At 49.8% G+C, this 27,637-nt stretch overlaps 1 protein-coding gene across 3 annotated transcripts; it reads right to left on the reverse strand.

Annotated features, from left to right (window-relative positions):
- Positions 1 to 243: 243 nt before the first annotated feature.
- DCTD (dCMP deaminase) lies at positions 244 to 27,637 on the reverse strand. Of its 3 annotated transcripts, none has more exons than XM_045452574.1 (6): positions 27,123 to 27,637; positions 25,557 to 25,671; positions 25,027 to 25,162; positions 4,822 to 4,938; positions 3,446 to 3,542; positions 244 to 1,634 (listed from the first exon to the last, which is right to left on the reverse strand). In XM_045452574.1, exons 2-6 carry the CDS (start codon positions 25,662 to 25,664, stop codon positions 1,556 to 1,558), a joined length of 537 nt encoding a protein of 178 aa, XP_045308530.1. In that variant the 5' UTR covers positions 25,665 to 25,671; positions 27,123 to 27,637; the 3' UTR covers positions 244 to 1,555. The 3 variants fall into 3 exon arrangements, with proteins under 3 accessions (XP_045308530.1, XP_045308535.1, XP_045308543.1); XM_045452579.1 differs by having other exon boundaries at positions 25,557 to 25,752; positions 27,123 to 27,203; XM_045452587.1 differs by lacking the exon at positions 3,446 to 3,542 and having other exon boundaries at positions 27,123 to 27,258.

A 27,637-nucleotide genomic window follows, 5' to 3' on the forward strand; every position in this document is an offset into this window, starting at 1 on the left:
GGGGCCCATCGGATGGCCTGCGTGAGACAAGGGCACAGAGATAGATAAGTGAGCCTTTCTTAACACCTTCAACTTGGTCCATAAGGAAGGGTCGCCCATCCACCCTGGGGACAGCACCCTTACCTCCAACTGCTCTCCGAGCATGAAAACATATGCCGTGTGTTTCACAGACAACACAGAAATGACAGAAACGGAGAGCTAAGGACACGATTACACTATAAAAACGAACATACTTCAGTGTGGTGGATTTTAATAAGATTTTAATAATATTGGTAAGGAGCCAAGTTACAAAGACGTCCTGGAATACGGAGTACAAAACCTCAGAGACAAAAACAAAAACTCATGAGAACACAAGAGCGCTTGAAAACGGTAATAATCTCCAGGATAAAGAACCCATTTTTCTCAACAAAGCTACCAAGTGTGTTTAATAAAATCTAAAGGAGAGTAAAGACAAGGTGCACAGCCACGGCCCCAAGGCCAGCCACGCCCCCGAGTCTGGGAAGACACTGGGGAGGTGTGCTGCTGGAGGCTCGGCGGCCAGGAGCCAGGAGCACAGAGGAGCTCCCGTTGCCAGCAGATCTGGACTATAAACCGACTGCAGGCAGGCTGGATTTCCTCCCATCTCACTTACAGGGTGGGAATTCATTTATTCCCCGGTTGGAGAGCAGCCCTGGCCATGAACCGTGTTGGCACGTGGGGGCGCAGCGACTCTTCCCACACGACGGAGGAAGCTGGTGCGCGCACCACCTCGGTCCCCGCAACCCTGATGCCCCAGCAGGCGCGGTCTCGGGGGCGAAGAGGGGAGACAGGCTGCCTCCTCCAGGAACAACTCATTGTTCAGAGAAGCTAATGTACGAGCGCTGCGTGATGAACACACTGAAATTAAGAACCAAGAACAGGGGCCCCCACCCCCCCAAGAAGAATGTGCCATTACACTGCGGGCTGCAGGACAGCAGAAGCGGAGGAAGTGTCCCCCGCTCAGGTGTGCTCAGCATTTCTCAGGACAGATGTGCTATCCTGCCTAGGGTTTTTGGGTGGGTGGAGGGGGTTTCAACTCCCTGAAGCAAATCTTCCGCATTAGCTACCGTCATGTGGGTCCTATTTTTGTCTTTTTTTTTTTTTTTTCCAAGGGCACTACATGTTCTGCTTCATTGGGGCCAGATGTTCAAGTCAGTGTGTCTGATCATCCTGCCAGGAACACGACAACAATTATTTATTTGTCCTTCCAGCACCTGTAGCAGCGAGGACCAGCTGTGAAATGCAGGGGAGCCACCAGCGTCCTAAGCAAACCAGGACACGGAGCGGGAGGCCACTCCTGCCCTGTGCGACAGGCCATCTACAGGCTTCTTTACTTTAAACCCTAAATCAATAGCTTAAACAGATGCAGATTCCACGTGACAAGAGAGACAGGAAGATTTGAGGCTTTATATTCTTTAGATGTCTACTTTTGCTGTACTGACCATTAAAAAGTTATGTGTAACTTCAAGATGAAAGGCATTAGCAGCTTCTTAGGAGAGGATAATCCCAATCTTTTGGAGATTTAATGAGATGTAACTCACTGAAGCTTCTGGCTCGGTCTGCTGTTAATTGAATCAAAGTCAATGACAATCTTGCTGCACTTTGGTGTGAATTTCCTAAACATAAGAAACAAAATATATAGAGATATTATCCAGTGAGTAGTTTAAAGCAATTTGTTTACTTTGGCTTAACCTACATTTTCTGTGGGGAGGAAAAAATTTCCCGGGATTCACTTGATATCTTATCTCTATAGGAGCCAATTATAGTGCACCATACTGAGAGGGACACGAACCAGAAAAGACTAAGACAAAAAAAGGAATACATGGGGTGGCTCGGTCTGTGTGTTCTCCAGCCAGCTGAGTTCATGAATTATCAGGGAGTCAAAGGATTTCTAACAAGTTAGCTGCACAACATGACACCCGATTACTAGTTTTCCCACCAGATTTATCTTCCTTCCTAGGAAATTTCTGCAGCCAAGCTGGAATTGCTCAAAAGCAAAAAAAAAAAAAAAAAAAAAAAAAAGAGCAAATTTTCCTTTGCCTCTTGTACACAGCAAAAAACCCAGCCAGCTTTAGTGTGGAGTAATTTTTAAAGTCACATTTTAAAAATGCAGAAGTAAAATAAACCCGCTATATATTTTTACTCATTGATGTACCTTCTTAAAACAGTTAACAGGAAAATATTTGCAGACTGACTGTATTCTTTTAAAAACCAGTAAACAGTTGGGGCGCCTGGGTGGCGCAGTCGGTTAAGCGTCCAACTTCAGCTAGGTCACGATCTCGCGGTCCGTGAGTTCGAGCCCCGCGTCGGGCTCTGTGCTGGCAGCTCAGAGCCTGGAGCCTGCTTCTGATTCTGTGTCTCCCTCTCTCTGACCCTCCCCCGTTCATGCTCTATCTCTCTCTGTCCCAAAAATGGATAAACGTTGAAAAAAAAATTAAAAAAAAAAAAACAAAAAACCAGTAAACAGTGAATATCTAATTATCATTATTATGCAAACAATCTGCATGTAAAGTCTCATAAGGCAAAGCAATTCAAGAGATCCGTCACATCTAACCTCTATCCCTAGTGATGAACAGAAGTACGTTACCAATTACAGCACCCCACTGCTGACCACAAATACCGCAAAGGAATTGCTTTGAAAGCTTTCAGTCTCAAACGAAGTTTCTTACCATGAATCGAAGGTGGTAGAACTTACCTGCAAGTAAACATACCTCCCAATCTTTGCCTGGCAAAGATAAGCATAAAGGTCGAAATAACTTCAAATCTCCATTTAAAATGTTGTTGTAAAAAGCATTTCTACATGGCGTTTCAACCTAGCGGGTTACTTGCATCCTAAATTTTCAATGCCAGAGTTGTTACATTTGCAAACTTTATAGAAGTTTAACGTTAATATGGTAAAACTTGTGAAGTTTAAATTTTCTCCCTACTAGAATAATTTTAGTCCAAACCCCAGAAAGCTACTAATATTTAAGGGCAAGATCATTCCTCAGATCATCTTCAGATACTTCTGTCACTGCTCTTAAAAATCTACCCCTAGGGGCGCCTGGGTGGCGCAGTCGGTTAAGCGTCCGACTTCAGCCAGGTCACGATCTTGCGGTCCGTGAGTTCGAGCCCCGCGTCGGGCTCTGGGCTGATGGCTCAGAGCCTGGAGCCTGTTTCCGATTCTGTGTCTCCCTCTCTCTCTGCCCCTCCCCCGTTCATGCTCTGTCTCTCTCTGTCCCAAAAATAAATAAACGTTGAAAAAAAAAAAAAAATTTTTTTTAAAAATCTACCCCTAAAATAACGTTGGGATCCTTGGCCCATCGCACGTAAAACGAGGCTTCCAAGTGTGGAAGTCAGGCATCACAAGTAGAAATGAAACATCAGCGAGGTCAAATGTTTCTTCAGTAGGCCTTCGACGACCTTTACCCCAAGCTCTTCTGCTTACCTGAAGGCCACCCCAGCCATATCAAACAGGAGCCTCGCGGCTGTGGTCTCATCGCTATCGTGGTACTTATCAGATATGAAAATAACTTCTTTGATACCTTTGACACCAAAAGAAGCCCCATTAGTATATGCACAAATAGATACGGCAACAGAACGCAGACATATACCGAGCCCTGTCGTGTCTATGATTAATCACCTTTTCCCAGTGTGCTTACACACAGTGTCCAGTTACTGAAATACATATCGGCCACTTTCCAATACGGCAGACGATGTTATCTTTAACCTGCCCTCCAGTCTTTATAGATTTTTTTTTTTAACACGTGCAAAGTAAAAACATGTCAGGTAGTCGAGCCTCGATCCGATTAACAAAGTTTCTTTACTGCGGGCAAATACTCTTTAGTCGCAAGACAACTTCTGTCCGCTCAAGAGGCTGATGCAGGGGAGTGGACATGCTGGCGAAAATCAGAGGCAAGTGCCATCGTGGTTCCCAGAATGGTTCTGCAGACCAATTCCAGCCAGCTCCATGGACAGCAGATTGGTTTTCTTTTCCTGTCCCGCGGGGCAGGGCTAACTGGAGGGCACCTGATACACCACCCTGCTCCTCCTCCAGCCCCTGAAGGGACCACAGGAAGCTGGGTACACGCTGGCGGAGGAAAACTCCACGACGTTCTTTAACAGGGGCTGGCCTCTGAGTCTGAGATCACCAGACCTCTTCTCCTCGGAGACCCCCGGGCTCATGATGAACAGCCCCTTTAAGCCACACATCTGGCTAACATGATAAGTCTTTAAATCTCAAGCTGAGAGCTTTATGGAGATAAAGTGTGGCTGAATCTTAGATGTGACAGTCTGAAAAAGGTGAACTATTCAGAATACAATGGTGTAGATTTATGGTAACTGTAGCGTAAGGAAAACTTAAAGTAGTACCGTTCGAGTCTTATGACATTTATATGCGAAGATACGTTTAGGTCCTAAAACATCTACCATATATTAATACAAATTAAAATTGCATATGCAGCCTCCCAGCTGACCTTGCTTCTGACAGAAGTTCATTCCGCTCCCTCCCCCTAATCTATGCACAATATGTCAGAGAACAGTAAATTGACGGTAATCATATGCAACGCCGGTGTGGTTTTTTAGCAGCTTGCAGTTCAAGTTGCAAACTAAATTAAAAACATGCTAAGAATCGCAGAGGATACAATTAGTCTCAGAATACCTGGCACCGTTCAAAACCAAAACACAGGAAATACCTTGCAAAGTTGATAGTGCAATTAATTTCGATCCAAACAATGACAATTTAAGACCAAGCACTTTTGCAACGAGCCGCCGATGAGCGGGCAGCGACGCAAATGTGACAAATGGAACCGGCCCAGCTCCTACCTGCCTGGATGATGAGCTTAGCACATTCATTACAGGGAAACAAGGCAACGTACATAGTACAGCCTTTCACGTCGGCCGAGTTTTTGTTCATGATGGCATTCAGCTCGGCGTGGCACACTGCGGGTTCGAAAGAGAAAGAAAAGAAAAACAGCATAACTCACGAGGAACGTGCCAACGCTGCCGAAGCATTCCACTCGCCCCTCTGAAGTAGACACATGGAACAGACTCGATTTTTTAAACAGTGATTAGAAACGGAAAGTACCAAGAATACCAAATGAGGGCCGCGTGGTCTGACAGGTTGGCTTTTAGCGGTAAAACCGTTCAGGGCTGCAGCCCTGGGTCTATCAGCACCTGGCACTGCCAGGAGGGGCCAAGGTCAAGCATCTCCACCCACCCTAAGCACGGCAATAGCTCACGGCTCCACAAGACCCTGGGGTATGGAACTGCACACATAAAACGGCTCATTTGTGCGTTGCTACCCACATGCAAGGATATTCGCGGTGGCCGTTACGAGAGCAGGGTGCGATTTTAAGAGCAAGAGAACCGGGAAGTGAAGCTGAGTATTTCTATCCCGAGGGATCCGCTTCACCCCATGGATCTCGGCCCACATACACACAAGAAAAATGCCGGCAGACAACCAGCGGCTTTTCGTTTAGAAGGAAACATTCATCCACTTAATGAAACGGCAAGTTCTTGCCACACTGGCCCGTTCCGGCGGCGATCCCCAAACAGCGATCCCCACACGGGCCTGAGTTCAAGGGTGAAGGGAGCACCGCCTCTCCTCCCCCACACCTGGAAGCCCACCCATCTTCCCCAGCCGTTGGCCAGGTGCTCCCACCTCCTAAGCTTCAAGGTGCCCTCTCCTCAGGGGAGCACTACTCCCAGCCCTGATTCTGTTTAGAATCCCCTGCCCGCTCAGTGAGGTGGCCGCTTTGCCCTCTTCTGTCGTTATTCAAGTTTCTGGGTGCATCGCTCAAACTGTATCATAATCTGCAAACTCGTCTGCACTTGTCTGGAGTGTGGCCTGCCTGGGATGTGGATTTCGAAGAGAATCGCCCGCATGATTCTCATGTGCAGACACGTTCCAGAAACACTGCGTTGCAGAATCCTCTGGTAACTCCAAGGGGACTTAACACACACTAAGCACACAAGCGGTAAAATAAATGTCTGTTGAACAAATTAACGACAATCTGGCCGTGGTCCAAATCATACAAAACTGCCAGAATTATAAATATGGGGGCCCTCCAGGGGGGCCCCCCACCTTCTCCAACCCACCAACCTTTTACACTTAACACCCTCTTCTGGGAGTACTGAAGCTTTAAATGAAGAGCAGCCTAAGCATTGGGAGGGCTCCTTTTAGTCTCTGAATGCCACGACTGAGGGGGTCTTGGTCATATGTGTGGAAATGAACAGTTCCCGGGCATTGTAAGAAATTCTAAAAAAAATAAATAAACTGCGCTTAATCAGATCACAGCCCATTGGAGAATAATCCTCGCCGGCCACAGAGGGACCTGGGCCACCATCCCCGAGATGCCACGAGAGAGAAAAGAAAGGCTCCCAGGCTCAGTGGCTGTGAGGACACTGGCCTCAGAGAGGCCCCTTTTGGCCCCCATTTCCATCCCTGGTGACCGGGTTGTTCCCAGGCTGGGATTAACAACGGCTCCCAGTAAAAAACAATTAGATGTAATTGTTTCTTTTATTTCCCCCTCGAGGGCAGAGACCAGTCTTCTAGGTTCTTTGTAACTCCCCCAGAGTCCAACGCGGTGCCATGAACATAATGGGTGTTAAATATTTATTGAATGAATAAAGGAGGAAATGCAGATTCCAATTATTGACGGTGACATTGGGAAATGCAGGAAGTCCTCTTAAATTCAAATATCAAAACTATGCTTTCCCATCTAATAAATATTTTTTGATGGTGTTGGTACTAATATTCAGAACTACAGAGTTTCCGAGTCTGTTAGGAAACACTATTCTATTGCTTTCGTTTGAATCTCTAAAAATGGTCACAGTGACTCCAACTGTCTTCCTCTAATTCATCTGAGGCAGTTTGGGGACAAAATTTAGCATCGTGTGGTCTGGATTCATTAATGAAAATTCCCATAGGAAACAGGTTCTCGGGGGCGGCCTCCGACATCCCCGTATAAAGGGTGGTCTACAGAAAGAATACACGGGGTCACAAACAGACTTCCTTTCTCTCAGCTACAAAATCACAAGAAGCGACATACAAAGCTTCTTGTTTGTTGGAGAGATGTGAGGTCTACTGGGCACTATGACACTCAGGAGGCCCCCCGAAAAGGGACCATTCCAAGTCCCCAAACCCGCGGATCCAAAACTGGACAAGACGAACGCAAAGCTCCAGTGTTCCCTCCACACTTGACTTCTCTCGCTCATCCCTGTGCCCCCTCAACTTCGGTCCGGACAAATGCCCCCTCCAGCCTTCCCCCCAGAACCCCTGGCCCACCAAACCTATCTGGTGAACACCAGCTTCCCAGGCTGAGGAGGGAAACCCCAGCCCAACCCTGCCCGGTGATTTGCAAACTCCTCACGTCTGTCTGTCTGTCTGTCTGATCCTGAGGTCTGAGACGTTTCTGGCCTGGCACTGGCCTCTGAGGTCCGCGCTCCACACGACCTCTGCGGCTCTGACGCTTGGCCTCCCGTCCAAAAGTGCCCTGCGTTTCCCTGCAAGACTGACCCATCGACGAGGCACCATCTGGTCAGGCCTCGGGCCCCCACCGCGTCCTCACTGAGGAACGGGCAGACTCACGTGACTGTCCATCGGATTCGTTTACGGTAGGCCAGAGTGGGGTCTGAGGACTCCTTTCACCACCAAATGCCAGGTGACCCCCAAATCTGCCTCGGGCCACAAAGAGCAGGCTGGCCTGTGAAGGGCTGGCCCCAGGGCTCTGGCCAGCCTGACTGCAGGCTGAGAACCTTCCCTCTACTCTCCACCTCCCAGGCAGGGGTGGAGGAAGCGGGAGCTTTGCAGTCAGCACCAGGGTCAAGGCCCAGCTGCCCCTTGAAGCTGTGTGACCCTCACCAAGGCATGTGCGTGCCTTTGGCTGGCAGGAGGAAGCGACGCTGAGAAAGTGAACTGCCGAGGAACTAAATAAAAGCGAGTTTTGCAACACCAGGTAATCTAGTTTTTGGCCGTTTGCTCTTGTGTCCAGTTTCCTCCCTCCATCCACTAGAACAGCTGGTTCTTCTCCAAGACAGGCTCTCGATGGCAAATCACGAGGCCCCGCTCCTGAGGCCCAACGGCCTCGTCCCCACGCCGCGTCTCTCTGTTACAACCGTGGCCTCGGTCTCCACTCTGACCGGGCCATCTTCTCAGCATTTTCCTTTCGAGATCAAACTGTCCTGTCTACAAGCGCTAGGCTAATTCATTTTTAAAATTATCATCTCTTGGGGTGGCTGGGTGGCTCAGTCGGTCAGGCATCCGACTGCGGCTCAGGTCATGATCTCGTGGTTTGTGAGTTCAAGACCCACATCGTGCTCTCTGCTATCACCACAGAGCCCACTTCGGATCCCCTGTCCCCCCCCCTTCTCTGCCCTTCCCCTGCTCTCGTGTGCACTCTCTCTTTCAAAATAAATAAACTTCAAAATAATAATAATAAATAAAATAATCATCTCTTCACCCAGTAATGAACATAAGCTCGAGTTTTCACTAAATCAATCCTTTCAAACTGTAGGTCAAGAAATAAGTGGGGCGCCTGGGTGGCGCAGTCGGTTAAGCGTCCGACTTCAGCCAGGTCACGATCTCGCGGTCCGTGAGTTCGAGCCCCGCGTCAGGCTCTGGGCTGATGGCTCAGAGCCTGGAGCCTGTTTCTGATTCTGTGTCTCCCTCTCTCTCTGCCCCTCCCCCGTTCATGGTTGTCTCTCTCTGTCCCAAAAATAAATAAACGTTGAAAAAAAAAATTTTTTTTTAAAATAAAAAAAAAAAAAGAAATAAGTTTGCTGAGTTACAAACAGCTTTTTCATCCCTCTTTTTAGTGAAATGTTTGAAAGCAGAAGAGATCTGAATGTGTCCATATGACAGAGGTTAAGTGCTGTTCCTAAAAACTGTTTCAGGTGTGTGCGTGTATGTGTGTGTGTGTGTATTTCAGGTGTGAGCTATGTGTGCTGGGTTGCCATGTAAAAAGTATGTAACTATGGAAACCTGTTGACCTCTGTAATATGTTAGTAACATTTACAATCATTGGGAGGGGGGCGGTGGGAGGGGGAAAGGCCCTGATTTATAGAATCTGCTGATTTCGGGGGTGTGAATACTCCCACGCGGCCAATTTCAAGCTCCCGACAGACAGACAGTTGGGAAGATAGAGCGCTCAGATGAGCTGGGGAAGAGCCAGCTCCCACATACGCCTCTGGACGGCCTTATCTTCACCAAAATGCAGTCTCCCTCTGGTTGCCATCTCCGGATGGGCCTGCTCGCCAGGCCCACGCTTACGGCCAGCTCTCCACTCGAAACCCTCTCGGGCACCAGGCCCTATGGAGTCTCTTATGTTTCCGTGGGTCCTTTTCTTTCTCTTGTCTTTTGGGGCCTTTCCCAAGGTCCGGTCCTGCTCTTGGATTTTTTTTTCCTGTGGTCACTAAGAATCCATGCATTTGTAGATTCTCAGAGGGCGGATCTATCGGTAATACCCTAGAATCTGCATTTCCAACCCACCTTCTCTCGGGCCTTTGCCTCAGGTGTTCTGAGGCTTCTCCGTAACTCTTCTCACTATGATAAACACTCCACAGATATCTGACAGCAATAAATGAAAGAATAAATCGATCTTTTCCCAGTGCCAGCATTTTTATTGTGTTGCCTGGGAATAACGACGTCAAGAGTTGCAGAGAGGTAAGAGCAAAAACCAACCAACCGGGAGAGGTTCTGTTCGTGACCTTGAGATGAATGTAGTTTTTATACTTATAGCAGGAATAGGACCAAGTATCCCAAACACACACAGGCCCTAGGAGGTATTCCTAAGATAGCTCAATTGTCCAAAAAAAAAAAAGGACAAATTTTCCAACTCTCTACCCAGAATTACTCATCTCTGACTCAGTTATAAGCAGAAGAAATCTCCATGTACAAGTATATTTGATAAGCACAGAGGATGACACACAACCTTTCAATTATTCTCAACATTGTTGAAAAGGAAAAGAATCAAATGCTGGAAAATATCAGATTAATGCTTATAAAGTTCTTGATTGCCAGAAAGAGAACCTCTATTTCAGGTAATTATAAGACAATTCATATGCTGTGGTCTTTTTTTTTTTTTTTCTTTTCTATTACTAACTGTCAGAACTCAGAACTGCATTAACCTTGGACCACTGAGAAGAGATTGTATAATTAGAAAACTGTATTTTTCAAATTCCCTCTTCCTAGGGCTTGATTAATCCTCACTGTCTCATGTAGGCGGTTCTCTAGAAGTTTGACAAATTAACAGGATGTATTCCATCCTGGCTCGATGTGAGAGACTCACCATTTTATAGACTTGACTTTCATCTCATGTGAGACTAAGACAATATCTGTTTTAGATGGCAGTATTATTAAGGTTACTTCAATAAGTTTAAAAAAAAAAACCCACAAATAACACTAACCAAAGGCTAACTGCTGCACAAACAGTTTAGCAGCACTGGCGTGGCCCTGGCCTCAGCTGCTCTCCGTGTGCTACCAGGGTGTGAGGGGAAACGCTGGGCTGGACAGAGGTGGGAGTTGGGAAAACCAAGGTTCTCTTCCTGCTGAAGAAAGTCTCCAGGTTGGTTAAAACTCCTCATTTTCAGTGGTCCAGGTTGAAGCAGATGACTTGGTCGGGCCTGAGGGGTACTCTGGCAAGGCTGACCTAGAACGTGGGGCAGGCTGGCGTGCGGCCAAGGCTGACCTAGAACGTGGGCTCCAGTAGGGGCGGGTCGGAGGTTCACACTGGGAACACCTGCTGCCCCTCGGCAGGTGCCCGAGGTGCCTTCCGCTGACGCTCCCCAGCATGCACTGCACGAGCCTCAGAAAGTCTCTGGGGAGCGGGGTGGGGGGGGCGGGTCCGCCTCTGCCCCGACTGGGAGGGCGCTCGGGCAAGGCGGCCACCCACACGACAAGCATGGGGCAGTTCGCTCACTGCCAGGACACAGGGTCAGGACTCAAGTGCCAAGACGAGTCTGCACGTGGCCTTCCAGGCTGAAAAGGTGGCAGGCTTCACCCTGCAATTAATAATTGACATAGGGGCACTGGGGCTGAGCGTCCGACCTTGGCTCTGGTCATGATCTTGCAGTTCGTGAGTTTGAGCCCCACATCGGGCTCGCCGCTGTCAGCGCAGGGCCCGCTTCGGATCCTCTGTCCCCCGTTCTCTGCACCTCCCCCGCTAGCACGCTCTCAAAACTAAATAATAAACATTAAAAAAAAAAAAATCATTGACATGAAATGGGGCACCCGAGTTCAAAGTTGACCTATGCGTTTTAAAAAATAATTCAATGTTAATTTTTACAAGATATTCCATTTCCGTCCTGATGATGAAGCTGTCGTTATTTCTTGGGGCACCCAGGTGGCCCGGTCGGTTAAGCGTCTGACTTCGGTCGTTTCACCGTTCGTGGGTTCGAGCCCCACGTCGGGCTCTGTGTGGACAGCTCGGAGCCTGGAGCCCGCTTCGGATTCTGTGTCTCCCTCTCTCTCTACGCCTCCCCGACTCATGCTCTGTCTCTCTCTCAGGAATGAGTAAACATTAAAAAAAAAAGTCTTTAAATCCTTTCTTGAAATGACGGTCTAAGTGTTTTTATTTCAGGGGTCCTATAGCTATCAGAGTCACTGAACCCCGGCACATCTCTCTGTCGGGGCTCAGGCGCCCTCTTCCCGGTGCTTGAAGCCCCGCAGCTTTGAAAAGTCCACCGAGGGGTGTGGCATGTACATCCTCCTCTAACAGATCCATTTAGGGAACTGGGGCTTCTGGAGCTAAAATGGAATTTCAACTACTTATTTCTTAATTATTGAAAGATACCCTGACAGGGCCTCATACATCACTGCCAGCCTCCAAAGGACCCATCCTTCACATCAATAATTTAACAACAGAGTAGCCTCTACATTTAAGCACCCCCCCCAACCCACCGCCACCCCTACAATATCGCCCCCGAACGTTATCAAATGCTCACTATTACGGCTACCCCGAGATCCAAAGCGAGCATCCCAAGAATTTCGTGCCCAGGCAAGGTCAACTCTCTACCTTATCTCCCCTCCGTCAAGTTTCCACACCTGAAAAGTAGCAACCTGACTCAGTACGAGAGTGCCCGACGGACTGGGGACAGAGGTGGGGTGAGGAAGAGGGAGAAGCGAGTTAGAAGCCAGTTCAGCAGTGCCTGAAGCCAGCCCCAACCACCCAGGCCCACCCACCGCTGGCCCACAGCCTTGCGTCTGCCACTTTCTGGCGAGTTCCGAAGCCCAGCTCGCTCTTCGGCTTCTCAGCCAGAACGCGGCCACCCCAGCCGACGGAGCCTCCCTTTGTACCGGGAGGAAACAGTTTTAAACTGAAGCCATGTGGTGTATGCGTGTCGCGATGAATTCTGGTCGCGGGCAGGGCACCCACGGGGCAGGGCACCCGGCCCCGGCCCCGGCGGAGCTCAGGCCCGGCCCGGCGGGGGACACCCAAGACACATACCCGAGCTCCCAGCAAAAGGCTGTAGGTGCCAGGGAAGGAGCACCAAAGAGGTCAAGTGGTGGGAACGGCCGGGAAACGAGGGGTTAAACCTGCAGGCTGGTCGGTAGACGGGGAACTGAATCTGCGGGGAACAGTGTTCCGTGGGGAAAAGTACCTGGCTGACAAATGGCATTTCAGAACAGAGTGGGTCTAAACCCTGGGACTGGCCTACATGGGTGTTCCAGTCCCGGCGTCGCTCAAGGACAAACAGGAGTAACAGTGGCCTCCTCCCGGTCTCCCAGGGTTACAACAAGACCCACGTGAGGAGAGCGGCAGGGAAAAGCTTTGGGAGCTAAAAAGAGCGCTGCAAGCGAAGTCATGTGCCCCAGAGGCAGAACTGGGCCTGTTTCCGGAGGACGGACGGACGGCCTCAACCCTGGCTGGTCCCCACTGATGAAGATGCGTGGGCGTCAGGTGCCCGGAGGAGGGTCTTCCGGAGCGGAGGTGACAGGTGATGGGTGACAGGTGACAGCCCGCGTGCCTCACCTGACCACGCCCCAGCTGTTCCACTCCGTGTGCTTAGACGCAAACACCACTGCCCCTTGCACCCCCCTCCCCCGCCGCGCAGTGGAACGGGGCCTCACAACCTTCTGGCTTTGAGGGACACACGATTCGAGCAGAGAGACGTTCATTATTCCAGCGTGAAGTCTGAGGGTGGGAAAAGGGCAGGTAACAGCCCCGAGCCTGGAAAACGTCCTGAGTCTGTTCTGCTAGGCCCCTGCCCAGAGGAGGTCTCGGCCAGAGGAAAGGAATTCTGGCCAGGTCTGGGAAGACGGACGTCAGTCACTCACTTAGAAGGCGGCCAAGTCCTCAGGCGTCCGGTGTCCCGGTCCTAGAGCCGCGTTCACACCCATCCCCGCCGGCACACGTCCTGGGGCTGGACCCGAGGCACCCGGTTCTTGGAGCCATCGGCAGCCCTCTGCCGTCCCCTTGCCTCCGCCCTGCACGTCCCCTCGGCCACTCCTCACACGCTGCCTCCCCCACCTGCTCGTTCTAGGTCCCTACACCTCTTGTGGAGCCTCAGCCTCCCGGCCTGTGAAATGGACAGCAAAAGACCCGGCGTCACAAGGACGAGCGTCCGTGAAGAGCACAGCACAGAACCTCTCCGTCCCCAGGCTGCTCAGCTCGGAGACGGAGAACGGACGTTCCTCCCTCTCTGTCTCTCCTACTCTGATCCCCATCCCCTGCCTCCGTCCTCGCTGCCTCTCGCCAAGGCTGCTGGCAGCAACTCATGGCACCCAGGGGAGCCACTTAGCCCCAATGGTAGTGCTTAGGGCTAAAGAGAGTTCTGACTGTGGTGTTTCCATTATTGACAATAAAGCCCCCAGAACTCTAATTACATCGCTTCCCCATGTGCTAAGGGCACACAATCAGGTCAGAGGGAGGAGGGTGTGGAAATGCTGCAGTCCATCGGTGGGTAAGCCAGGCCAGCTCCCTTCCTGCAGTTCATGCGAAATACACGCATGAGGCCTAAAAGGTACTGAAGAAACATGAATAGGAACAGACCGCTAATCGCTGCTTGACAGCTTTGTAATGCAAATATGCGCCACAAAGATCCAAAGCCTCCCTCTTGCATTAATGGCTTTCAAAGGGTAAACTGGGACTGAGCAATGAGCACTGGAATAGGAGTCAGGATGTGTGTGTTCTAATTAATTCCAGCTCTACAAGGCCCGCCTCAGGCAACTCACTGATGCTGTTTCGGCGTGCAGAAAATGGGGCTTAGCCGACCTGACTCAGGCTTCTGAGATGAGACGCGAGCTGGAGACCCTGCCCTACCTTCCCTACTCTGCGCTCCGCACCGCGTTCTTTTCCCTCTCCCCTCAGCGTCCAACCCCGAACCCGCTCACCCCTCTCCTCCCTCCTTGCGGCTGATAACCTTGCCGCATCCTTCACGGAGCTGGGACTGATCACACTGCCACCTGCCACCCACGGACCTCTGTCAGCTGCCCCGCTCGGTGTCCCTCTTCTATCGCTCATCAGTGTGCCCGCAATCTCTCTCTGCTGAACCAGCCCACGTGCGTGCTGCAAAAACTAACAAGACCCAGGCCCTCCCCTCGTAGAAACCCTTCTCTTGGCCCCATCTCCCATGCGGCTGCCACTCTAACGTCTTTTTTTTTTTATGTTCTTATTTATTTATTGTGAGAGAGAGAGAAAGAGAGAGGCAAGGAGGGGCAGAGAGAGATGGACAGAGAGAATCCTGCGCTGACAGAGCGGAGCCCGACACGGGGCTCGATCCCACGAACCGTGAGATCATGACCTGAGCTGAAACCAAGAGTCGGATGCTTAACTGACCACTGAGCCACGCAGGCGTCCCAAACATCCTGCTTTCTTAACAACCATCCCAACCCCCTCTCCAGACAGGGTCCTGCTTTCCTCACCTGCTTTTCTTCCTTCAACAGGCTGTCACCTCCCATCCCCACCACTCCGTCAGCACTGCTCTCTCCAATAAGACCTGTGTGTCGCCGACCCCCCGAGGACGTTTGTTAGTCTTCAACGCACAGCTCCCTCCTCCTTAGCGGGGGGCTCCAAGCGATCCCTGCGAGCAGGCTCCTTCCCCCCCTCCTCCACCCACCCTTGTAGTGTTGCAGTTCTGAGACCAGCCCCAGGTCCAGCCTCTGCACACGCTCCCTACGTGCGCTCACGCATTTCCATGGCACAGTGTCACCCGAATGCCACACATGCCCACACTGACGTCTCGGACCGAGACCTCCGTCCCCACTCACACCCCCAACTGACACTTCTACTGGGAGGTCTCACAGACACCTCAAACTTCAGGGGCCAAAGCTTCCCCCAAACCTAGGCGCTCAGGCTAGGACTGCCCGGGGGAGTCAGACTCCCTCTCTGAGCCCCGTGTCACCCAGCCCTCTCGATGCTGCCTCCATTCCTCTCCTTCTCCTATCCCCCGGACCACCCACAGGTCCCCCCCACACCAGCTTCATCTTGTAAGTCCAGACTCCTTACCTCTGCCCCCTGCCGGCCCCCAACCTCGCCTCCGTACTCCGTGTGGCCCAAATTCTTTCCCTCCCACAGAAAGTTCCAAGCGCCCTCCTGCCCTCTCGCAGCGAATGTCCTTCCCAGCCCCAAACACTGACCAGCCAACCCTGACCTCCGGGAACCCATCGAATCCTTCAGCTCTCAGCCTAAAGGTCACTTCCTCAGAAAGGAATAAGCAACAGCATCTGTTTATTTCATTAACGTCTACCTCCATCACTGTTAGTCTGCCAAGTCCTTGAAAACAGACCTTGTACGTTTTTATTTGCTAGCGCGGGGTGCTGGCATGGAATGTGCGGCGAGGATGCCGGGCCACAGGTCAACGTCCTCCGAAAAATGTATTGTGATATAAAATATACTCGTGACTTTTGGGCGCCTGGGTGGCTCGGTCGACTGAGCGTCCGACTTCGTCTCAGGTTCATGATCTCACGGTTTGTGGGTTCGAGCCCCACATGGAGCTCGCTGCTGTCAGCACAGATCCTCTGTCCCTCTCTTTCTGCCCCTTCCCTGCTCGTGCACTCTCTATCAAAAATAAATGTTTAGAAAAATAAATAAAATATAGTCATGATTTTTAAAACGGAAACAAGTGACTTGAGAACTCCCCCATCACCAACAGACAACTCAAACCACTAGAAGAATGGATGATTCCTTAGTATTTATTTCAGTTCCTACAAAGTTGTAACTCGCTCGCATAAGGAAGAAGGACAGTGAGAGATTCTGCTTCCCTTTTCCACCTAAACCCAAAATTAATGGCATTCTGAACAAAGTCTTTTAATTGCAGAATTAAAAAATTCATGCTCAGTTATCATATTCAATATTTTAAATTTACTGTGGCATCTATCATTTGGCAGAAGCACAGAGACAAAACTCACACCTCTGCTAAGTGGCCGGGACGACCCTCCAGAGCGCGAGCTGAGGGGAGAGTGTGTGAGCCCTCCCGTCTCCACTGCCTTGCTCTCACCAAGACTCTGCATTTATCACGGGATTTCCCGATGCCAGGCAAGCACCCACGTTTCAGTAAACGTGGTCGCACAGACTCACAGAAGGACTTCTGAAGTCCTTCCCTTCCGTCTGGTCTAAGACTAACCTCTTCTCTCCTACAGTTCTGTACCTGCCTCCTCTCTTCATCTATTTTCCTGCACTTCGATGTGGGGTCCTTTTCTTCACTGCTTATCTTCCAACCTTTCTTCATCCAATGTCTTTGAATCTCCAGGTTTGTGGGGTAACCTCTACTCTTCGACTGCCCCCTCCTGCTTGTGCGTCCTGTCTTGTCCCATGTCGATTCATCTTAGGACTGGAGCAGATTTCCCATCGCTGGAGGGAGAGAGTGAATAAAGCCTGTTTCTCTCCTTATTCATTTGTCCCAACACGTGATGTATATTCTCTCCATGTCACGGCCTCCAGCAGGGTTTTACAAATCTGCAGCTTTCCCCCAGTATGGCTTCAGAACCCCCTGGGACCCCGTGAGCAGAGAAATGGCACTCTAATCCAATGTGATCCAAGCTGTATTGCTGAATTTTTCCTTAGAATTCTAGCACTGAAGGGGTCCTCAGTGATCATTTGCTTCATAAAGATACTGAGAAATAAACAGCAAATAATATAGTAACATCCCCACAATCACTGGGTATAAACATACCACACCTAGAACCTAAGTTCCAGAAGCCCTGTCCAGGATCCTTCCCCTTGAATCTGACAACTGCTGCTTTAAGCACTGTGGAGACTTTCTCAGCTAATATGTGTATTAAAGACATATATCATTGGGGCGCCTGGGTGGCTCAGTTGGATAAACATCTGACTTCGGCTCAGCTCAGGTCATGATCTCACAGTTTGTGGGCTCGAGCCCCGCGTCAGGCTCTGTGCTGGCAGCTCGGAGCCTGGAGCCTGCTTCGGATTCTGTGCCTCCCTCTCTCTCTGCCCCTCCCCCACTGTCTCTCTCTCTCAAAAATAAACATTAAAAAAAAATTGTAAAGACATATATCATCTCATCCAAATATAAAACAAAAGTCTTACAAAGTAAATGTGAAAAGCGATACAAATATCCGCAAAAAATCTCTAGGAACCAGGTTTTACTGCATATTTCCAGGAGCAAACAATATACACATATTCCATTTTGGTACCAGTATCAACAGGGTGTAGGAAAGAGAGATTCTTGATGAAAAAAATTCAAAATAAAATAACACCTTAGTAATTCAGACCGATTTCAGAGAAGATCAGCCCAAGTCAGCAAAACAATAAAGAACAGATCAAGAGAATAAAGACTAAGGCAGCTCATCATTGTCAGGTCCCCCCTGGAACCCCACTGCATGGTGGCCCAAAGTTCTAGACAAAGACTTATCGGAATTAAAAAATTTGAAAAAGTTATATTTATCACAAGGAATAACGGCGGGGGCGGGGGGTGTGGGGGGGCGCCTGGGTGGCTCAGTCGGTTAAGCATCTGACGTCAGCCTGCAGTTTCTGAGTCTGAGTCCCGCATCCGGCTCTGTGCTGACAGCTCAGAGCCTGGAGTCTGCTTCAGATTCTGTGTCTCCCTCTCTCTCGGTACCCCCCCACCCTGCCATTCATGCTCGTTGCTCTCTCAAGAATAAATAAACATTAAAAGAAAATTAAAAACAACAAAAAAAAGGAATATCCACTTGCACTCAATTAATGTGCTCACATATGTAAAAATCTAAAACAGACTGAAGGTGACCCTGAAATTTTATTGGTACTATTAAATTTCCCAACAAACCGTTTATTTTGAGCGATGGTACAAAGATAAAACTTCAACCCACTTCCCGTTCGTTAACTTGGAAATCACTACCCTTGGATTATTTAAGGTTTGAATACAAATTTCCATGAGGTAAACCGGTTCTTTGTAAAACGAAAGACAAACGCCGTGTATTTTTATGAGAAGGTTGGATGCCCAGAGATGAGCATTTTAGCTTTTCTTGCATATGCTTCTCAGGACTTAACCTGTTCCTATCTATACGTGCTTTGTAGATATTCCTAGTGAAATAGTAATCTCTAGCTCTTCAAAAACAATTAGCCTTGAATCTATAGATTAAAACACACAGATAAATGGGCTCCCGGCTGGCTCAGTTGGTGGAGCACACAACTCGATCTAGGGGTCGTGAGCGGGAGCCCCACATTGGGCGTAGAGATTACTTTAAAAAAAAATAAATAAATAAAATACATAGACAAAAATCTAATAAACTAACCCCCCAAAATCATGATTTATTCTTAAGACCATTTATAAACAGCTACACCTGAACGTGAAATACGCTTCCATCAAGCTGATTAATTTCCAGGGGGAGCCTCCGACATAAGCCGTTATATTTCTATGATTTGTCTCAAGCATCACACAATGAAACCTGAGTTGGCCCCTTGATTCATAAAAATCATCTACTTTATTTCTTTCTGGGGTACAGTCGCTCAAAGGTTTCCCGTTGGCTATTCGTTGTTTGGTACAAAAGGTCCTCCCGGAGCCCACCGTCAGGGCCACGGCTGCGAAAAGGCCGAGCAGGGGAGGGGCGGTGGAAAGCCGCGACGTGAAATCAGAATTCTGTAGGAAACGAAACAGCAACTCATCAAACCCACGGATCTGCCTAACAAAACCGGAGGGCGTTCAATTTCAGCCGGCTGAAGGAACAAATTTGATCTAAATTACGAAGAAGCTCTTACAAGTTTTGAGGAAGTCACAGCTTAAGAAGGATGAGCCGCCTAACTTCTTGATAAATTAGTTTCTCAGGACTAACCTTTTGGATGCCGAAGAAATACATCACACGCGTGGCAGTCAGGAAAATGTCAGTGTTCAAGGGGGTAAGGTAAATGGCTAAGTAATCACTGAAATGACATCTCTGCATGCTTAACAATATGCTAAATCTGAAAAGTAAAGACTAAATTTAAATATAAAATTTAAAGAAGCTCCACCATGCACTGGCAAAACCGATCAAAGTTGCCGTGCTGAACAATGCCTTTAATTAACTCCTCCCCAGCATGATATCCTCTTCTGAGTTTTCCTACAGAAATATGAACGGACCCTGGAAGGAGCCCCACGTCTCCCATTTCTGCCTGATGCACCTCGAGTGTGGCCACCACCCACTCTGGGCACATCAGAACCATGGTCGCCTCCATGATGAGCAAGTGGGATGCGGCAGGCAGAGCGATCCTGGCTTCTCGATCGATTGGGACAGAAGAGGCGGCCAGGCGGAGAGGCAATCTTACCCGCACATCCCTTACCAACAGGAAACGACATAACAGTAAAACACAGGCGAGCTGGATGAGCACTGGAACTACTATTGAAAATGGGAAGCCTGGTTTTTCTTTGAACTGTTTATTTATTTATTTTGAGAGAGAGAAACCCAGAGTGAGCAAGCAGGGAAGGGGCAGAGAGAGAGAGAGAGACAGAGAATCCCAAGCAGGCTCTGCACCGTCAGCACAGAGCCCGATGTGGGGCTCAATCTCACGAACCACGAAAGCACGACACTCAACCAACTGAGCCACCCGGGCGCCCCCCCCAAATGGCAAGTTTTTAACAACGGCTCTCAAGGATGAAAGCTGTTGATTCCACTCCAACTCTCTGGTCTGTAAACTGTCGCCAAAATCCACTACGAAATCCCAAGGAAAGTGTGCTATCTGCATTACCATGGGTTATTTTACCTCCATGTTATAAAATTGGTATTTTGATCAAACGTGCTTGGTTCTAATGAATTTCACGAAGAGAAAGGAACTAAAAATGTCAGCTGAATACTTCATCCTAGGTTTAGCAACCACCCCCTCCTAAAAATAAAAATCTTCCAAAGCTTTTTTATATGGTTAAATTAGATAAATCTGCTGCTTCCCGGTTTTTTTAATTGTCACTCATGCGAAAAGGTGTCACTTTTCGCGCCGGCTTCTTCCTGCCGCTTAATGTTACTGACATCACACTACCTTTTGGGTTTTTCAGGAAAAGAATGAGATAAAAGCAGTTTCCGTGGCAGGGGGAATCTTCATTTTCCATATTAATACTACATTATAATCAAATAGTTTCGTGGCGTTTTGATCCTGAGGTTGGAAGAACAAAAACGCCCCTTAAAAATGCCTCTCCGGAGACACAGCCCGGAAAACGCTCTGTCCTTCTGTTACAAGCGTTCTGCTCGTCCCTCCTTTCCACAAAAGGGTCAATCAAGACTAACGGCTTCTAAACTTCCAGAATTAATAAGGAGAATTAAGTTGTATACGTTCTTGGTCAACCCAAGCTCCCCTTCGGAGAAACGTTAAAGCAAACCATGTACCTTCTGCCTCATGCTAAGTGCAGGCGACCACCACCTGAGCTCCTGACCTCTGCGGAGTTACTCGCCTAAGCCCCCGTGCACTCAAGCGCATAGTGAAAAGGAGAAAACGGGTGATCCACTGTGTTCTGACCGAAGCAACATTTCAGAAGAGCTGAAGTCCTGGGCCCCACAGAAGAGACAGCTGGGTAGCAAAGAGCATTGACCTCAGGATGTCTCCCTGTCTGTGTGGCATTACAGAGGTGATTTACATTTCTGGGCCTTTCTTTTCCGATCCACACAAGACATTAGGCTTAGACTCTGTGGGCACAGGAGTCCAAAGCACTCCCCAGCTTCTGCAAGGGGTCCAAGTATGTCCCACAGACAGCAGAAACATCACATGTAGCACACACATACGCTTTTTCCAAACGCACACAAATGCTGTTTAATAAAGTACAGAATAAGGCAAAGTGTTACTGGTATCGAGTAGCTTTTGTTATCCGTGGATTTTCTTACCCAAAAGATGTTAATGATCTCACTTATGTGTGGAATCTTAAGAAAAAAAAAAAAAAAAGCTCACCGATGCAGAGAACAGATTGGTGGTTGCCAAAGGTAGGAATGGATGAAACAGGTGAAGGGGGCGTGGTCAAAAGGTACAAATTCCAATTATAAAATAAGTAAGCCCTGGAGAATGTAATGTATAGCATGGTGACCAGTAACAGTGTGTTTCATATTTGAAGGTTGCTAGAAAGATCTTAAAAGTTCTCATCGCACAAATTTTTTGTAACGATGTAAGGCGATGGATGTTAATGGGACTTACTGTGGGAACTGCTCAGCCGTGCATACAATTATCAACAAATCATTGTATCATGCACCTGAACTCTACTATAACGTTATACGTCAAATATGCCTCGGTAACAAAGAAAGATAGGGATAGTTTAATTAGCATTATACAGGGGTCCTGGAAGTTCTGTTGACATTTAAAAGAGGGTCCTCATATATTAAAAAGAATTAGGAAATCACTGGTCTAGAACTCTGGATGATCTCTAAAGCTCCTTTACAGGGATTAGCACATAATCTATCTTTCTCAGAGAGCAGGTCAGCCACTATTAATAGTGGTGAGGAAAGAAAGGGTTAAGCCGACTAATTCCAGACATTGTCACTTAATTTCAAAATCAATTGAAGTCTTAAAACGGAAGGAAAAAAAAGAACTTGCGTTTTGGTCAATTATCACCAAACGTTTCTATTACACCCAAGGCTATCCAAACATGTATTTCTCTGAGGCCTGAAACCCCTTGAAAAAAAAACAAGTCTGAGCACCCAGTTCATAGCCAGCCATCACTATTTAGACTTAAAGCCCATCTTTCCGTGTATTATGATGGTAGTAATACCAAATGCCTTTTAAAAACCATTTAATACCTTCTACGACTTTTATGGCACATCAAATTACAAGCCTACTCTTGTGAAAGGAAATTGTCTACATCCTCGCATAACCACGTGTCAAATGAATAATTGAGAAGAAACAAGGGCAAAGAGCTTTGAAAACCTAGAGGTATCATATGGATAGTAAAAAAAAAAATAATGCAGGGGCGCCTGGGTGGCACAGTCGGTTAAGCGCCCGACTTCAGCCAGGTCACGATCTCGCGGTCCGGGAGTTCGAGCCCCGCATCGGGCTCTGGGCTGATGGCTCGGAGCCTGGAGCCTGTTTCCGATTCTGTGTCTCCCTCTCTCTCTGCCCCTCCCCCGTTCATGCTCTGTCTCTCTCTGTCCCAAAAATAAATAAACGTTGAAAAAAAAAAAATAATAATGCAGACAGACGACCTCCGCCCTGAAATTCAGCAACTATTCAATAAAAATTACAAAAAAAAAAAAAAAAAAATCAGTGAAGTTGGACAAATCCCTATGTTGATTTTTTTTTTCATTCCTTCTAGAAAGGAGCTCTGAAAGGTACGGTCTCCAAGTTAGACAAAAGGCAGCGAGCGTCTAAGAACAAATACAATCGGCTACTTGAGAGGTTTCTGACCACTGGGAAGTGAGGGGCTGCAAACGTAGGCAAAGCTTTGGGCTTCTGGGTCACTGCCACAAATCTGCCGGGGCTCACAGGGACTCAAGAAGGCACAGGTCCTGAGGGAGAGCAGCTCAGGAACCAAGCAGGACCCGCCTACGCCTACCCACCTTTCTACAAGCCACCTCCCTGCGACAGACTGACACCTAAGAATTCCCCCATTCTGGGGCGCCTGGGTGGCTCAGTCGGTTAAGCATCCGACTTCGGCTCAGGTCATGATCTCGCAGTCCATGGGTTCGAGCCCCGCGTCAGGCTCTGTGCTGACCGCTCAGAGCCTGGAGCCTGTTTCCGATTCTGTGTCTCCCTCTCTCTCTGACCCTCCCCCGTTCATGCTCTGTCTCTCTGTGTCTCAAAAATAAATAAACGTTAAAAAAAATTTTTTTTTTAAAGAATTCCCCCATCCGGCAGGAGGACCGAGGCTTCACTGTGTGGACTGGGTGACATAGTCACCGTGCTCGTCATGTTTCAGCGCAGACCTTGAACACATAGACCTTTTTCACTTTTGCAGTTTTTGTAAATGTTTTTGTTTATTCATTTTTTTGAGAATGAGAGAGTGTGAGCAGGGAAGGGGCAGAGAGAGATGGAGACACAGAATCCAAAGCAGCTCCAGGCTCTGAGGTGTCAGCACAGAACCCGACGCGGGGCTCGAACCCACAGGCTGTGAGATCATGACCTGAGCCGAAGTCAGACGCTTAACCGACTGAGCCACCCCAGGGCCCCACAGTTTTACGGTTTTTACGTGGGACGTTGAACTGTACTCTGAAAAATTACCATCACGTGTTACCTACAAACAGCTGATCACTTCCCTTCTCTCTTACCATCGAAAGCTTACAGAACCAAAATCAGGATAACAAAAAGTTTCTCAAATACGTTAGCACGTTTATCTTTTCACTAGAACTCCACTCAGCTACAGAGCTAAGGCTGAGAAAACAGGTCTAATACCTTCCTGGGTCCGGGACCCTCCTCTCCTCCAGGGCTGGAGTGAGAAGGACAGACTGACTATAAATCCCCCGAATCACTCAACTGTGTTTCATTCCTGGAAAACCCTGACTGCTTTGCAGCCCCCACCCCCACCCTACCCTCATTCCTCTGTCCCTTCCCCACCTCCAGTCACATTCTTTCTTTTTTCTTTGGAAAACAGAACAGTTGCCCTGAAGCAATTTAAAAAGAAACTCAGGGGGCTTACTTAACGTGACTAAGGTCCAGGAATATCCGTAAAAATATATAAATGAGGCTAATGTAGACTTAGAATTCTTCATGAGAAAACCCCAGAGGACAGCCTACTATGGACAAATCAACAAAGCAGAAAGGTCTTACATTATTCCTTGACGCGGGCTTCCTACAGGCACAAGCTTTCCCATTTGAATGGCCTGAGTCTACTTTCCTCCCAACCAAGGTGGTGGGTTCCCTTCCAGACATAAACACAGGTCCTCATATTACGAAAAATCAGCAACCAGCGTTCGCAGCCCGATTCGCCTCTCTTAGAGCATTGGTTGTCCGGGGAATGAAAGGAAAAGCAAGTGAGGCTGTGGCCTGTTCCCGCCCCCGCCCTCCCAATCTCGAAAGTGGTTCTCCTTGGGGCTCAGATACGCAACAAATCACAAGAAGCACCCTTCCCTAATTGAAAGATGAAAACCAGAGCTGGCCAGGCCATGTGGTGCCACACGTCTGGCTTGCGGTCCACCCTGGGAATATAAAGCCCCCAGAACAGGAAGAAGAGAGGGCATCATCCATTTGCTGATGCCCCGCTCACAGTCATTTCCTACTTCCCAGAGACGAGCTTGAGATTTCCTCCACAGGCAGAGGGGCTGAACGAAGCCTGCTTCTCCTCAGAGCAAAGCCCTCGCCAGACCTTGGTCAGGTGGCTTTGCTTCCAAGCAGCCAGGAAAGCATGGGCAGGGCCAGCGTGCACATCCCTCAGCTACCTCTCCCGGGGGCTGTGGCCCTCTGCAGAAGCCCACCATCCACGCTCGGGTGTCGCCCAGCCTGGCGGGCTGCCAGCGAAACATACCAGGCCGGCCACAGACAACAGGTCCCTGGACCTCAGGGCCAGGCTGTGTACTGACCACTAACAGGCCCCCATGCACTGACTCTTTGGAACGTAAGGGTCGGGGGCAGGAAACGGAGGTGGTTCAACAGGATTCTTCTTCCGTCCAGCTGCTGATGACTGAAAAGAGATGATACTTTCTGACCAACTATCTTAGCTGAGCACCACCAAGGCCATGGCACCAAACAGAAGGAAACACAAGGCAGGCCTTACCGTAAGGGTACTTGGTATCCAGCTTTCTCTCTGCGGTCCTTCTCCAAGGCAACACGTCATCGCTGCACCCATTTGGCATTCCATTATACCCGATGCCGACAATCTTGTTCTCTGCGTTCACGATGCAGGCTCCGACCTACAGGGAAACGTGTCCAGACACTGGTGACGTCAAGTGGCCCATCGGCCCCTGGACGGGCAGTACATGAAACCACAAGCTTGCACAGCTTCAAAGCGAGCGTGCGGCTTCCGGCAGTGTGGTAAGAGCTCTCTCTATCTCCTTGCTCGCTTTCTCTGGCAGCTCCCATAAGCCCCAGGAAGCACCCCCTAACCCCAGAGCGGGCGCAAGAGGCGGTGAATGATGGAATGTGAAACATGAACGCACCCAGGGAGGCAGCACAGGAGACAGACTTCCTCTGCCTTTCAGGCGACAGGCATCCGTGGAGTCTTTCTTTTCCTTTCATAATGTGTTCGATTTGCAGGGATCTCTGTGCCAGTGAGGGTCCAAACATTCTCCCAGAACACTCACTTACCTGCGAATTTGGATCTTTGCTTCTCTGTGCCGATAAGAAGGCCACTGCCATGAAATACTCAGGCCATTCCAGGTAGTCATCACGTTTCCTGCAGGGAACTTCACTCATGCTGGGTCTAGACGGAAAACAACAGTTGAGAAAAGCATTTTGGCAAATCTGCTTTCCAGTTCAACGCAACCACGTTTAAACTTTCGGTCTGCAAAGTTAGACAATTTCAGTGACAATCAGAAATCACGGATCATGGGACCGCAGTGTCGGGCCTTAAGAAAAAAATAAATTATGTTACTATTTCGGAAGTTTGGATTCACGTCTAGTTTCACATTCCCAAATATTACACCTAGTCACTGCTTTCTCATAGGATTGTTTTCCACTTAGTACAAACGCCTGCCCCACAACTTGTTCTCTCCCCGATGAAACAGAGCCAGCACAAGAGAATGGGAGGGAGAAAGGAGAACATTTATTGATCACCTAATATATTTCAAACACTGTGAAAGTCAGACACATCATCTGTAGTACACATCAAAGGTAGTAACATCCCATGTTACAGACACGCAGGAGAACTTATCCTAAATCACATAGGATGATTATCCATGCCTGTCAAATCCCACAGGAGCTGTCCCAGCTCTGATATTAACCGGATTAATTCGTCCCTTTTCTTTCCCCTTGGTTTCCCCAGCTGAAACAGAAGTTATCAACCCTGAGTACGAATCAAATGAGGAGAAACTGACAAGTGTCGAGCCCTATGACTAAGGCACAGTTGTAGTAACAGGGGCTCTACTCAATCCGGGCCAGGCACAAGCTGTTCTCCAACAGGCCTCCAACAGGGGGCCTAAAACTTCCAGTAAGGGGTGGGGTGCTTTCAAGGGAGACCAAACAGGGCAAGGAAGGAGGGCAACTCAAGAACTGAGAAGTCTTGAGCAAGCCTAGGCGTCTGGGCTGAAGGAAGCCGGGAATTTCCCTGTATCTGGGCGGGGCGGCGCGGCAGTGCCTAAGACTGGGAACCATGATTACCCCGATGATGTTGCCCAAATTCCGAGAAGGCTGTAAACCCTCTCGACACCGAGCGATGCTGGACCGCGCCGGTTTGCCGCCGGCCTTAAGGGTTAGCATCCGTAACCGCTGCAGGGTGGGTACCAGATCGGTGCCAGCCTAACGGGAGGTGGGAGGGGCAGCAGAGGCGAGGGACGGGAACGCAGTAGCCCCGGGCGCTTGCCCCGGGTCGGCTGTGACGCTCACTGGAGTCCCGGAACCCAGCTGCGGAAACACGAGGGACGCCACTCCCGCTCCCCCGCGCACCACCACTCCCAGATTCCGTTCCCGGACGGAAAGCAGGCGCCCCCCACCCCCTCGCCATGTGGGCGCAGGAAGTGACCGCCAGTCTCGGCCTCCCAGTACCACCCTCCCTCGGTTTCCTGGAAGGAGAAAGCTGTCGAGCCCTCCCGGCCCGTACCCGCATGAGGTTCACCCGGGAGCCGGGATAACCTCAGGGCCCCCCGCCCCGAGCCCCGGCCGCGAGTCCCCCACCCCCGCGCCCAGGCCACGCCGCGTCGCGCGCAGGCCGCGTACCCGCAGGGCTGCCCCCGCCGGTCGTCCGCTCCGGGTCAGCGAACGCAGGCCACCGCCGCCGCCGCCGCCACCGCCCAGCCGCGCGCCCCGGGAAAGGAAGTCGGGAGAAGAGGCGGGGCCGCCGCGGGGCCGGAAGGTGACAGCGGCCGGGCGGTCACGCGCTCCGGGGAGGGGGCCTGGCGGGCGCGCACCTGGCGGGGTGCTCCACGGCGGGATCGCCTCCGCTTCCCTGTGCCGGCCCACGGTCTGGCCGTGCGACCTTCGGGACCCCGCGCCCTAAACACTCCTCCCGGGGCCGGCTGCCTCCCTTCGTCGAGGTGGATGCTTTGTGGTTTGCCCCTGACTTGGCGCCGGCTCCGGGACGCCCGAGAAGCCGCCCCGAGGCAGCTGGGCTGGGGGACCCGCGGGGTCGCCCCGCCGACCCGCGCCCCGTGCTCCCGGAGCCTCTCTGCCCGCGTTCGTGGTCCCCGGCTTGGGCCCCGCGAGGTCCCGGCTGCTCCCGGGGCTCCGACTGC

This window comes from Leopardus geoffroyi, chromosome B1 (assembly GCF_018350155.1).
Source record: "Leopardus geoffroyi isolate Oge1 chromosome B1, O.geoffroyi_Oge1_pat1.0, whole genome shotgun sequence".
NCBI classification, from domain to species: domain Eukaryota; kingdom Metazoa; phylum Chordata; class Mammalia; order Carnivora; family Felidae; genus Leopardus; species Leopardus geoffroyi.

Coding starts and splice junctions, on each gene's coding strand:
- DCTD (XM_045452574.1), bottom strand. CDS start 25,664: ATGAGTGAAGTTCCCTGCAGGAAACGTGATGACTACCTGGAATGGCCT. Junction 4,939..25,026: donor GGATACCAAGTACCCTTACG/GTAAGGCCTGCC, acceptor TCGAACCCGCAG/TGTGCCACGCCGAGCTGAAT. Junction 3,543..4,821: donor TAAGCTCATCATCCAGGCAG/GTAGGAGCTGGG, acceptor TTGGTGTCAAAG/GTATCAAAGAAGTTATTTTC.